General features: G+C 36.1%; 1 protein-coding gene across 1 annotated transcript in view; it reads left to right on the top strand.

The window, feature by feature from the left end:
* The window catches only part of SCN11A (sodium channel, voltage-gated, type XI, alpha subunit), a 173,165-nt gene that overhangs the window by 13,686 nt on the left and 144,661 nt on the right, over positions 1-14,818 (top strand). The window contains exons 3-5 of the mRNA XM_006869132.1: positions 684-782; positions 8,458-8,466; positions 13,041-13,169. Coding sequence (XP_006869194.1) covers positions 684-782; positions 8,458-8,466; positions 13,041-13,169 — 237 coding nt within the window. The remainder of the gene's footprint in view (positions 1-683; positions 783-8,457; positions 8,467-13,040; positions 13,170-14,818) is intronic.

The following is a 14,818-nucleotide window of genomic DNA, read 5'->3' on the forward strand; positions in this document are numbered from 1 at the left end:
TTTATATGTGGTTCAGAGTTTAGGGACCAGCCCCTGAGCCTGCTTGGTCGGGTATTCTGTGTTGTTGTTGGCGGAGCTCTCTGCTATACGTCCACCCGATCTGCCATCTTGTTTGTTCTCCGAGAAATGCTTTTTGAAGGAGGAAACAGAGGGAAACAAGGGCAAGAGGAGGAGTCAAGAAAAGATGGGGTCTCAGCTGGAGTGTGCTGTAGCCTTATCCCATGGGGAGCTCTGAAGCTTGAATTGCACCACAGACTTGTCTCACCTTGACCCAGACTTTTTGTAAGTCTGGTTACTGAGACTTACGGAAGGGCCTGGCGGCCCTCTAGATGAAGTGGTTCTCATTCTGCTGAGGGCAGAGCTCCAGGTGTGAGCTGTTTTCAACCAGTACTCTCAATTAGGAGATGATGTACCTATGGGAACAGTCCTTACTGCACACCACCTCTGAATGGACAGGAGCTCTGGTAGCGTAGTGGTTACTATTGGGCTGCGAACTGCAAGGTCAGCAGTTCAAAACTACCAGCTGTTCCGCAGGAGAAAGATAAGGCTTTCTGCTCCCGTAAAGATTTACAGTCTCAGAAACCGTAGGGTCTCTATGAGTCAGAACTGACCCCATGGCACACCACCACCACCACCACTTGCCTGTATCCTGCAGTGTATCTGCCTTAATGGATGTCAGCTACATTGTTCAGCATGTTCATCATCGGCACAGTTATCGTCAACTGTGTGTTCATGGCCACCAACACTGGGAAGGACAGCAGTATAAATGCCAACACTACTGAGTAAGTGTTTTCTGATTTTGCTTTCCCCATTCACCTGTCCTACAGTTTTCAATTAAATGTATCTGAAAAATTATGATTTCATTGGAAAGGTTCAGTATAGTGAAAAAGAAGAAGTAATGCTAGCAGTCCGTTTTATTTGTATATATTTCTTCACAATAGTCTTTAAAGGCCTTTTAGAATTACATTGGAGTCCTGATGTGGCACTGCAGGATAATGCAATGGACCGCAAGGTCAGTTTGAATCTCAAGGTTGGTGGTTCAAACTCACCAGCCATTCCTCAGAAACCTTAGACAGGGCCGCTATCGGTTGGAACTGACTCGAAGGCACTTAACAATAACAACAACAAGAATTACGTTGTTACTAACAACACATGTACTGTTATTTAAGCTTTTAAGAGGTTTTCTATGTACTCATTATATATGTTTTATAGGATTTCATTTTATAGTTTAATAAGTGAATGCATTATCATTTACTTAACTACTCTAGTATTTTACTACTATAAGTAGCATTGCAATATGTCTCTTTTTGCATAAAGCTATTTAAAAATGTTTTATTAAGATATAGTCTTAGAAATGGTTTGCTAGGTCAACAGTATACACATTTTAATGCTTTAAAAAACATTGACAAACTATTTCCAAAAAGTTTATATCAATTTACTCTTCTATCAGCAGATATTCTACTAACCATTCATACTAGATTCTTGCCAGCAATACATTTTTCCTTCACTGATTTACTGTGTTAAAATACTTGCATTTCCTTAATTTCTGATAAAGTTGTATATATTTTGACGCTTCTTTGTTAATTATGCTTGCACATCTTTGCCCATTTATCGGTCTTAATACTTTCCTGTCCAAATCAGTTTGTATGAGTTCTTTGTATAGTTAAAACATTATCTTTTAGTCTGTCATTTTAAATTGGCTTCTAAGATTTACAAGGTAAATTCTTTATGCTTATAATATTCCATATTTTGATAAATATTCTCCTATATGTTGTCATAACTTTTCTAATTTAGCATATTTTCTGCTTTACCTTACTTTTCAGGAATCTATTGAATAATAAGCTAAGTAAATAGTAAGAGGTCTTTTGTTGAAGTTTATATGATAGAAACCACCACAAGTAACATGAAGAACACTTCAAACACCCCAGAATGTGCCTTTATCTTTTGTTATTTACAAAACTCCTCTGAATATTTTTCTATATGTTTTTTCTTTTTTGTTTATAATTTTGTTCATATGTTTTCTCTTTTTGTGTGTGTCTAGATTTGTCAGGGGCTTGATGATTTGTATGTTTTCTAAAATCATTTCTCAATTTCTATTTTGAAATATTTCTTTTCATTTGTAGCTTCTTTTGCCTCCCTCTAACCACCACCATCAGTGACTAGTAATCATGATTATTTCTTCACATTTTTGCTGACTGCCTGAAGGTCATCTTTGGTGAAGATGTTCATGGTTTCTGCCCATTTAAAAATGGAATTATCTGTCTTTTTCTTGTAGAGATGCTGACGTTATTAAAATACATTGTAGAGATTAGCCCCTGCCTGATATGTCATTAGCTAAATATTTTTCCAGTTTGTGGGTTCTCTTTTTATTCTGTTGTTGAAATATTTTGATGCAAATAAGTGTCTAATTTTTAGGAAGTCCCTGTTAGCTATTTTGTCTTCTGCTGTTTATGTGTTTTCGTTTATGTTTGATGATGCATTTATGCCATGTGTAAAAGCCTTTAAGTTTGTCCCTATTTGTTCATTGATGATCTTTATAGTTGTTGGTTTTACAGTTAGATCTTTGGTCTAGCTTCTGTTCATTTTTTTATATGGCATGCGATATGGGTTTTGTTTCGTTCTTCTGCAAATGGATATACAGTTTTTCCAGCAGCATTTGTTAAAGAGACTGTCTCTTCACCATTTAATATGCTTCAGTCCTTTGTCAAAAATTAGCTGACCATAGGTGACTAGATTTACTACTGGTTCTCAATTCTGTTTCAATGTGCCTCTCATTGTACCAGTACCAGGCTGTTTTGACTACTGTGATTTCACTGAATATTTAGAGACCAGGAGGTGAGAGCCCTCCTATTTTGTTCTTCTTTAGTAATGCTTTGCTTATCTTAGGTCTCTTTCCTTTTCATATAAAGTTGGAGATGAGTTTTTCCATCTCCTTAAAGAATGATTTTGGAATCTGGATTGGGATTGGATTACATCTATAGATCACTTTGATTACTGTTGACATTTTTACATTGTTAAATCTTCATATCCATGAGCATGGCATATTCTTTATTTATGTAGGTTTCTTGGTTTCTAGTAGTGGTGTTTTGTACTGTATAGGTCTTTTGTTTCTCTAGTTCAAGTTATTCCTATGTTTTCATCTTTTGGGTGGCTATTGTTAAGTGGTTTTGTTTTCCTGATTTCCTTTTCAGAACTCTCTTTCCATTGCTTTATTGATGTGACAGATTATGTTGATTTTCTAATATTGAACCATCCTTGCATCCCTAGTATGCATTTCATTTGGTCATGATGTATTATTTTTTTTTAATATGCTGTTAGATTCTATTGGCTAGGATTTTGTTAAGATTTTTAGTATCTATGTTCATGAGGGATTGTTGGTGTTGTTAAGTGCTGTAGAATCGGTTTTGACTCAGAGTGACCCGAGATAGGGTTTTTGAGGAGCATCTGGTAGTTTTGAACTGCTGACTTTATAGTTCAAAGTCCAGTACTACTGCTACAGCACCATACCAGGAGTCCTCATGAGGGATAATGGTCTGTAATATTCTTTTTCAGTGATATCTTTGCCTGATTTTTGCATCAGGCATTCATAAGATGCATTTGGGTGTTTTCTCGCCTTCTCTATTTTTTGGAAGTGTTTGAATAGAATTGGTGTCAGTGCTTCTCTGAAATTTGGTAGAATTCTGTCCCAGGACTTCTTTTGCTGGGAGTTTTTTAGTGACCTGATCAATTTCTTCTTTTGTTATGTTGTTGTTAAGTGCCATCGAGTCAATTCTGACTTGTCCTGATCCTGTATAGAGTTTCCAAGGAGTGGCTGGTGAATTTGAACTGCCGACCTTGTGGTTCAAACCGACCTTATGGTCTAGAGCATTATCCCACAACGCCACACCAGGACTCTTCTTTTGTTGTAGGTGTGATCAAACTTTCTATTTCCATCTGTGTTAGTTTAGGTAGGTAGTGTGTTTCTAGAAATTTATCTATTTCTTGTAGGTTTCAGTTTTGCTGGGGTACAGTACTTCATAGTGTTCTGTTATTTTCCTTTTTTATTTCTATTGGTTCTGTTGTGACCTGACGACCATCACCCATATAGTTTCTTATGCATGCTATTTGTATTTTTTCCTTCTTTTTTGTTAGATTTGCAATGGTTTGTCAATTTTATTAATCCTTTCAAAGAACCAACTTCTTGTCTTGCTGATTCTTTCGATTGTTTTTCTGTTTTCTGATTCATTTATTTCTGCTTTACTTTTTATTATTTCTACTCTTCTGATGACTGTAAGCTTACTTTACTGCTCTTTTTCTAGTTATTTGAGCTGTTGGGTTAATTTGTTGTCTTTGGTACGCTCTTCTTTTTTGAGTGTATGCCTTTATTGCTATAAATTGCCCTCTGAGCACTGCTTTTACTGTGTCCCAAGTGTTTTGTTACGTTGTGCTTTTGTTCTCATTTTATTCAAGGTGTTTTGTTTTTTAAGTTGCTCTATTACCCAGTTGTTTTTAAGCAGGACGTTATTCAGTTTCCATGTATTTGATCTCTCACCCCTATTAATCTTCCTATTGTCACTTTCTAATTTATAGTGTTGTGATCTGAGAAGATGCTTTGAAGTATTTCTATTTTTTAAAACTATTGAGGCTTGCTTGTGGCCTAACATGGTATATTCCAGAGAATGCTCCGTGTGAACTGGAAAAAATGTGTAGTGTGCTGTTGTTGCGTGGAATGCTCCCTAAATGTCTGTGAGGTACAGTTGAATGGTTTTTTTGTTTAGTTCTTCTGTGTCTTGGTTATGTTTCTTTCTAGTTATTTTCTCCTTCATTGAAAGTCATGTTTAAAATCCTCTATTATAATTGTAGAGTTGTTTATATCGTTCTTCAATTCTGAAAAAGCTTGATTTACATATTTTGAGGTTCTTTCTTTGGGAGCAAAGGTATTTATTATAATATGTTGTCTTGTTAAAATGACCCTCTAATGAGTACATAATGACCTTTGTCTCTAATTCTGGCTTTTTCAAAAGACTTAAAGTCTATTTTATCAGAAATTAATATTGCCACTCCTGATTGTTTTTGCCTGCTGCTAGCTGATACATTTGTTTCTTCGAATTTTCATCTATTTTTGTCTTTATGTGTAAAGTATGTCTTTTATATACAGCATATTGATGGCTCGTTTTCTTACTCATTCTACCACTCTGTATCTTGACTGGTGTATTGAATCCATTTATATTTATTGTAATTGTTAATAGATATGAATTGATTGCTGTCGTGTGTGTGTGTGTGTGTATGTGTTTTTGTGATGTTGCTGGTTTCTTTGTTTCACATTATTTTCTGTCCTGAGTTTATTTTGTTTCTTATTTTCTTCATTGCTATTGTTTTAATGTTTACTAAGTCTTTATGATTTTCCTTTTTTTTATTTTGATGGAAGACTTATAATTTTTCTTTAGGATTATACTGTAATTTATTCATTTCTCCTCAACTTAAAAAAAATCTGTTCTATCTTGAAATCTACTTGACTTCCTTGCCACTTGGAAGTTCTATAACTACACTAGTTTGGTTTGTAGTTATCTTTATTATAGATTGATATCTCTAGTCCTCTGTTTTCAGTCTTGTAGGTTTGTTTTGGATTCTTATATATCTGGGTTGACTTCTGGGTAGTCTCACCATGTATACTAATCTGAAGTTATTGTGTGCTATTGTTGATTCTGTATTCAAAGAACTCCTTTTAGTATTTTTTTTTTTTGTAAATAAAGGTAATCTTATTCTTAGAATTTCCTTAATGTCTGTTTATCTGAAAATGTCCTAGTTTCACTGTTGTATTTGTGGGACAATTTTACTGGGTCTGTGATTCTTGGAGTGTTGGTGTGGTGTTGTAGGATAAGCACTGAACTGCTAACCACAAGGTTGGTGATTCAAATCCACCAGCTGCCCATCAGAAACCTATACAGGGTTGTTACGAGTTAGAAGCAACTTGACGGCACTTAAAAGTAATAACTATTATTATTGGTTGGCAGTTTTTTATTTCTTTCAGAGTTGTATATATGTCAGTCATCCCATTGCCTTTTTGCCTGCCTGGTGCTGAGAGATCAGATTTTAGTTTTATTGGTTCTCCTTTGTCAGTAACTTTTTTTTTTTTTTTTCCTGATCTGCTCTCAGGATTCTTTCATTGTCTTTTATTTTAGAAAGTTTGATTATAATATACTTTGGTGATTTTCTTTTGGGGGTCTATCTTGTTTGAGGTTCATTTAGCTTCTTGAATGCTCATCTTCTCATTTTTAATAATGTTTGAGAAATTTTCTTCTAACAACTCTGACAACTTTTCTGTGTGCTTTTTGTGGTCTTTTTCTATTCAGAAATTCCATTCACATGGAAGTTATTCCTCTTGATGTTGTCCCATATAAATCTTAGGTTTCCTTCAGGTTTTTTTCCTTCTTTTTCCTTATTGCTCTTCTTGCAAGCTAGTGTTGAGAAATTTGTCCTCAAGCTCACTAATTTTGGCTTCCATTGACTCTGATCTGCTCCTTTGCCCTTTCAATGTATTATACATTTCTGAAATCCTAGTATTAATCTTCAAGTGTTCAGTGGCTCCACATGATAAACACTGGACTGCAAATCACAAGGTCTGTGATTTGAGCCCACCAGCTTTTCTGTGTAATAATGTTGAAGCTTTCTACTCTCGCAAAGAGTTAAAGTTTTGGGAACCCTATACAAGGTAACTGTAAGTCTGAAATGAATCCACTGCACTTAACAACAACAAAGTATTAATCTATGTGATTTCTATTTGCAGTTTTTGTATGGCTTTCAAATTTTCATTTATTTTGTCTGTTTGTTCTTGTGGTGTTTTACTGAATTCTAAATTGTTTTCTGTGGTTTTCTTCCTTTTCTCTGCAGCTGTCTCAATCTTTCTCTTAATCTGTCGAATGAACCTAAATATCATTCTTTTAAATTCCTTATCAGGTAGTTCTAATACCTTTCTTTCTCAGAAACATTTTTTTTGGCTCTGCATTTTGGTCACTTGTTTAAGTCATTCTGTCTTGTTTCGTCATGTGAACTGACATTTTCTGTTGTCTCTGAGATACAACATTTGTGTTTAACTGATGATTGTATGTTGGTGTTTTCTTAGTCACTCACCAACTACCTCCTGGTGAGAATAATAGAGAATGGAAATGTATGCAGTTTTTTGTTTGCTATTTGTGAAGTGAAGGTAGGATGGGTTTGACTGGTGTTAGTTATTGTCTATCACTGATACAGAAGCGAATAGTAGCTCTTTTCCAGTGCCTGGGGCATCAGGGAGTATGGTTGTGGCTGGGCTGCATGGGCTTGATTGTTTTCTCATCATTAGCCACCAGTATGAATCTGTGCTGTCAGTCCACCATTGGGATCCAGTACTGCTCACAAAAGTTAAAAATGGCCATGTCATGCATACCAAGTAATAATTCACCCATCTGTCCTTTCTCACTATCCCTGTTCAACTTTTTCTCCTAGTTAATATTAAACCCACTTCTTTATCCTTTCCTCTGAAGCATTGGATTTCAGGATTGTCATCTATGTCTGTTTCATTTGGTCTCTTGTATCTTTGTTATAGAGGGTTTTTTGTAGTGTGGTTGTCTAGTCTGCCATTTTTGCTGAGAGTCCTCATGTACTTCTTAGTGTTTTTACTTATTTTGGCCATGTTGTGCTGATTTCACCTATATTTGGTCTAGTCTTTTCAATCACTAAAAGCAACATGTTTCTACTGTCTAGAAAATTATCACCCTTCCCTTCACCTCCCATTCCTAGTAAGTTGGCTTTCTGTTTGTATATTGGTTTTGATTCTTCATAATAGGGGGACCATACAATATTTGTTTTTTTGTGATTGACTTATTTCACAAGTTAAAAGATGTTTCACAAAATAATCTTTATTGTTAATAGTTGCATAGTATCCCATTGTATGTGTATACCTTAGTTTGCTTATTCATGCATGTATTGATAAGTACTTAGGTTATTTCCATCTTTTTTCAATTGTGAATAATTCAGCAATGAACAGAGGCATGCCTATGTCTATCATTGTCTCCTTTGCTAGATCTCTAGGATGTATACCTAGGAGTGGATTTGCTGCTCATCAGGTGTTTCTATTTCAAGCTTTCTGCAGAAGCATTGTATTATTGTTCATAGTGATTATACCATTTTATAATCCCATCCACAATGTATAAGAGCCCTAATCCCCTCACAACCTTATCAGCATTTGTGATTTTCTGGTTTTTTAGATCATTGCTATTTTACAGAGGTGAGACAATACCTCATTATAGTTTTGATTTGCATCTCTCTAATGGCCAGTTATCACAAGCATCTTTTCATGTATTTGTTGGCCACCTGAATGTGCTTGTTGGTGAAGTGTATGCTCTTGTCCTTTGCCCATTTTTTTTTTTTTTAAATTGGATTGTTTGCCTTTTTGTTGCTCAGAGGTGTTGAAATTTTCTATGTGTCTGTGTTTCTAAGTGTGGTCGAGTTGGTTTTGACTCATAGAAACCCAGTATAGCGTTTCCAAGGAGTGACTAGTGAGTTTGAACTGCATATCTTGCAGTTCAAACTGACCTTGTGGTCCAGTGCTTATCCTACAATGTTATACCAGAACTCCTGTATACTTCAGAAATTAGACCTTTATCAGAAATGTCATTACCAAAGTTTTTTTTTTCCCCCCAGTCTTAGGTTCTCTTTTCACTGTTTGGTAACATTTTTTAAAGATGAGCATGTTTAATGTTTAATATTTAGAAGCTCCCATGTATCTCATTTATCTTTTGTCCTTCATGTATTGATAGGCTATTTATACCCAAAATTGGATTCCTTTGTTTTGATCCTATGTTATATTCCAGGACCTTCATAGGTGTAGCTTTAACATTTAGATTTTTTTTGCCCATTTTGAGTTAGTTTTTGTGCTTGGTGTGAGGTCTCAATTCTGTTTCATTTTTCTGCATATGGATATCCAATTTTGTCAGCACCATTTGTTAATGAGACTGTTTCTTCTCCTTTGAAGATCAGCTAGCTACCCATAGATGGATGGATTTTACTTCTGGGTTCTCAATTCTAATTAGTTGGTCTGTGTGTCTGTTATTGAAACAGTATCAGGCTTTTTTGATTACTGTGACTGCATAGTAAGTTTTGAGAGTGGAAAGGGTGAGACCTACTTTGTTGTTCTTCCGTCTTGCTTTAGCTATTTGAAGCCTTCTTTATTTCCATATAAAGTTGAAAATTTGTTTATCATTTCATTAAAGAATGCTGTTGAGATTTAGATCAAGATTATATTATATCTGTAGGCGGCTTTTGGTAGTATTAACATTTTCTCTGTTAAATATTTCAATCTATGAGCATAGAATTCGTTTCCATTTATGTAGATCTCTTTTATTTTTTTGTAGTAATGTTTTTTGCTTTCCTTATTTAGTGTAAGTCTTTTATATCCCTGGTTATGTTCATTTGTAGGTATTTTATCCTTTTGAGGGCTATTTTAAATTGTATTATTTTCTTGATGTTTCAGAATCCTCCTTGTTAGTGTAAAGGAATCCAAGTGATTTTTTTGGTGTTAATCTTGTACTCTGTCACCTTGCTGAATTCTTCTATTAGTTCCAGTTACTTTCTTGTAGAGTCTCTGGGATTTTCTATGTATATGATTATGTAATCTGTGAATAGAGTTGATGTCTTCCTTTTTAATTTGGTTTCTCTTTATTGCTTTATTGTTCTAGCTGGGACATCAGGTACAATATCGAATAGGAGTGTTGATGAAGGAATCAGTCTCATTCATTCCTTCTAAAGGGGAATGTTGTCAGCCTTTCTCCATTGAGAATAATGTTGCTTGTTGGTCTTACATATGTGCTCTTAATTATGTTGAGGAATTCCCTATTCCTATTTTGTGGAGAGTGTTTTTCAGGGAAGATCATTGGATTTTATCCAATGCTTTTTCTGTATTTATTGAGATGATCCTAGGATTCTTTTCCTTTGTTTTATCTATGTGGTGACTTATATTAGTCAATTTTCTAATGTTGAACCATACTTGCATACCTGGTATGAATTCTATTTGATCATAAACAAACAAAAAGTTTTTGTTTGTTTATTTGTTTCTTGATATGCCATAGAATTCTGTTGGCTAGAATTTTGTTGAGGATTTTGCATCTATATTCATGAGGGTTGTTGTTGTTAAATGTGCAGTTGAGTCAGTTCTGGCTCATAGTGAACCTGTATAGGGTTTCCAAGGATTGCTGGTGGGTTTGAACCACCAGTCTTGTCATTACCAGTCCAGTGATGATCCTACAGCATCACACCAGGAAGCCTCAACAAATATTTGTTGTTGTGTGTGCCGTCCAGTTGGTTCCAAACCTTAGTGACTCTGTATAGGGTTTCTGAGGAACAGCTGGTGAGCTTGAACTGTCAACCTTGCAGTTCAAACTACCTTTGCAGTTCAGTGCATTAATCCACAGCAGCACACCAGGACTCCACAACAAAGATTGTATCTACTAATTAATGACTCAACATTAGAAAATTATATGAACTCCAAATAATTATTCAACCAGCAGTGCATTTTGATATCTACTAAGGTCATAACAGTATCTTATAGGCATTTAAAATACCTTTGGTTTTCAAATATACCTGAAAAGCAAATAGCTCCACAATTCTTGCTCAGGCATCATAATAAATGCCTCAAGTGTCAGACTGTCACTAACCTTTCACTCACCTGCTGTCACCTGTTCTGGTATTACGACTGTGATCGCTACACTGCCTCCCAGCCTTCTTTTCTCCTTGGGTCTCTTAGAAGGCGGAGGGCTGTGATTTCCTTTTTAGTGGTATCTTTGCCTGGCTCTAGTATCAGGATTATGCTGGCTTCATGGATTAATTAGGGAATATTCCTTTCTTTTCTGTGTTCTGGGATAGTTTGAGTAGAATTGGTGTCAACTCTTCTCTGAGTTTTTGGTAACATTATCCTTTGATGCTCTCTGGCCCAGAGGTGTTTTTTTTTTTTTTTTTTTTTTTTTTAAACTTCTTCAATTTCTTTTGTTATGGGTCTGTTCAAAATTTCTCTCTCTATTTGTGTTTCTAGAAATTTATCTATTTTCTTTTAGGTGTTTGAATTTGTTGAAGTACAGTTTTTCATAAAATTCTATTATGATCCTTTTATCTCAGTTGGCTCAGTTTTAATGTCACCCATCTCATTTGTTACTTTGTTTATTTGCATCTTATTATTTTTTCCCCCCTGTGTCAATTTGGCCAGCAGTTTGTCAAGTTTATTGAAGCCTCTCAAAGAACCAACTTCTAGTCTTGTTGATTCTTTCGATTTTGTTTCCATGATGTGGTGCTGTGGCTTAATGCGCTGAACTGCAAGATGGGTTTGAATCGCAAGGTTGGCAGTTCAAGCTCACCAATTGCGCCTCAGAAACTCTGTACAGGGTTGCTTTGAATTGGGACCGACTTCCTGGAACTTAACAAAAGCAGCAGTTCTGTATTATTTCGTTTCTTCTGGTTACTGTGGCCTTCTTTTATGGGTTCTTTCGCCTTTGTTTGAGTTGTAGTGTTAAGCTACTGATTTTGGCCCTTTCTTCTTTTTTGATGTGAGCATTTATTGCTATAGATTTTCCTCAGAATACTGTGTTTACTATAGTCCAAATGTTTGGTCAGGATTTAATTGATTCTAAGAATTCTAAACTTTTATTTCTTCTGTTACCCAATAGATTTTAGTAAGGTGTTATGCAGTTTCAATGTATTTAATTTTTGTCCTTGTTCTTTCTGATACTCAAAATATGCTTGACATAACAGTGACGCACTCCATGGGAGCTCCTAGTCCCTGTCCCCTGCGTATGGTCCACTCCATCTCAGATATCATCTTGGTCTGACCTGTCCCACCATTGCCCAGGCTTCATATGGAATAGACAGAATGGTGGAGGCAGGAGATGAGAGGCTCAATGGCCAGTCAGGACTGATAGCCAGGGGCAGCCTGTCTCATTTGCTTGCACTCAAGAGAAAGACTTGCAGAATTCCATAAATCCTCAATTATAGCCTTTCATTTTTCTCAGGACAGACATTATTTGTTGTTGTTAAGTACTGTCGAGTCGGTTCCTACCCATACTGACCCTGCATATGGTTTCCAAGGAGCAGGTGGTGAACTTGAACCACTGACCTGTGGTTCAAATGACTTTGCAGTCCAGCACAGTAGCCCACTGTGCCACACCAGGACTCCATAGACATTATTTAGTCTAATGTATTTCTCTTTGTGTGCTGAAAAGTGAGCAGCTCAGAGGAAGATAGAAGCTGAGAAGTCTTGATTATGACAGCCTTACTTGCTTTTGGACTTGATTACTTTGGGATTTTCCAACTTTCTAAGACCTTGGTTTAGCTTTGATGACTAATAATGACTGAATAGTCTACCAGAAAACATTCACTTCTGTAACTCTGAATCAATAGGCTGTTTGGCTAAATTGATTATTTCTGTCCCTATAGTGGATTCTGGGTGTGTCTGTATTTGTGGATATGTATGTATATGTGCAGGCCTAACGTCTGACAATTTAGGATTATAATAAAAAACACAGAGCTTTTTTTTTTTGTTCTTGTGTTTAGTTGGGGGAGGGGACAAAAAAGAAAACAAGGAAATTAAGTAGAAGATAGTATTTGATGTATGTCTTGGAAGAAAATGGAAAGACCTTTTTTTTTTTTCTCTTTGTTATTTACTTTCTTTATTGCGCCCTCATCATTGCCTCCCTCTGTGCATCAGAGTAACAGCTCTAGAATGCTGGTGATAGTTTGTAACCCCAGTCTTAGGTACCCCTTGTTGGTCAAAACTAGTCTCAGGAATATAACCATAATGTTAGGGCATTGAAAAGGAGCTTTACTACTTTATCCATGGGTCTAAAAAATTTGTAAGACCAGGACTTGCCTGAAGAGCTTACCTTTCTAAACATTGGTTTGCTCAGACCAGAATATTAAATACCACATTCAAATGAAAGAAAATATCATCAAGGCCAGATAAGACAGATGTGCTCTTTTGCTTTTTTCTTTTTGTCACTTATCATGCTCTTTCTTTTTCTGAATTATTTATTTCATAGGTATGTCTTCACTGGGATATATGTTTTTGAAGCCTTCATAAAAATATTGGCAAGAGGCTTTATTCTGGATGAGTTTTCTTACCTTCGAGATCCTTGGAACTGGCTGGACTCCATTGTCATTGCAACAGCGTAAGAATGTTAACAATTACTATTGGAGAGGCTCAGGGTGGGAAAGAATCACTTTACTTTCCATCACAGCTTTTTGTGAATCCACAGGAGTACCAGAGCATGACCTACTAATGTCTATAGCTCTTCGTGTGGCATTGGTGAGCCCTGAACAGTCCTATGCAGTCAACAGGCCAGAGGTCTCCAGATACATATCAATTTCTAGGTCAACACTCATTCCCTCACCAAATGCTGGCCTATTGTACATCTTGTGTCAGATGCAGGGATTATGACAATGGAAAAGCAAAACCAAAATCAGACATGGTTCTCACCCTATTTCTTAGTTTCTTACTGCTGCTGTAACAAAAATATCACAAATAAATGGCTTTAAAGAACAGAAAGTTATTTTCTCATAGTTCTGGAGACTAGAAGTCCAGATTCAGGACATGGTTTTGGGGTGGATCCTTCTTTGTCAAAGTCAGTATTTAGTAGCTACTGAAATTCCTTGGCATTTCTTGGCAGCTGTCTCCCCCTGTGTGTATTTTTTGCCTATTCTGCTCTTCTTATAAATTAAAAGAGATGTGGTTTAGGACCCACCTTACTCTGATATGATCTCATTAACATACCTCAAGAAACCAGGGTAATATTTACAGATACAGGGGATAGGATTTCTACATATTTGGGGACACACAATTCAATCCATAAAGACCTCCTAAAGCTCTCAATACAGAAAAGAATATAAACAATTAATGACCATTACTATATGGCATGAAGTCCTGATAATAGCACTGTAGAGTAAGCAGTGGACAGCTAACAGCAAGGTTGGTGGTTCAAACTCATCATCTAATTCTTAGAAACCCTACACAGGGTGGCTATGGTTCAGAATGGACTCAATGGCACTTAACAACTATATGGCATAAACCTGTTGCTGTCAAGTTGATTCTGATTCATAGTGACTTGGTGGCACAATGGTTAAGTACTAGGCTGTGAAATAAAGGTTTCTAGTTTGAACCCACATAGAGGCTCTGTAGAAGAAAAACCTTGTGGTCTGCTCCTCTAAACATTACAGCTTTAAAAACACTTTGGGGCAGTTCTACACTATCAAATGGAGTAGAAATCAACTTGATGGTACCAAACAACAACACTATATGGTGAGTACTGGGATATATATGGATTCAGCAATCAAATAGTTAGGATGAACCAAGGAGTCTTAAAAATCATTGGCTCCTGCAATCACAAAATACGAGTTTACCTCATGTTTTCTTTCAGAAGTTACCTAGTTATGGCTCATCTGTTCAAATTCTTGGTCTGTTTTGAATCATTTATTGGGTATGGTGTTGAGATAAAGATTGATGTTCTTCCTGAAGGAGAAGATACCAATTTGGCATCTGAATGATGAAACAGAGTCAATTAGATTAAAAAGGAGAAGAGTGTTTTAGGAAAAAAAGAGAACAAAAAATCCTCTGCCATTTGTTGTTGCTGTTGTTAGGTTTCATTGAGTCAGTACCGACTCATAGGAACCCTGTGGACAACAGAACGAAACACTGCCTGGTACTGGGCCAACCTTACAATTGTTGCCAAGCATGAACCCATTGATACTGCCACTTTGTCAATCCATCTTGCTGGGGGTCTTCCTCTTTTTCTCTGACCCTCCACCTTACCAAACATGATAT

Source organism: Chrysochloris asiatica, unplaced genomic scaffold, assembly GCF_000296735.1.
Source record: "Chrysochloris asiatica unplaced genomic scaffold, ChrAsi1.0 scaffold00127, whole genome shotgun sequence".
In the NCBI taxonomy this organism is placed as follows: Eukaryota; Metazoa; Chordata; class Mammalia; order Afrosoricida; family Chrysochloridae; genus Chrysochloris; species Chrysochloris asiatica.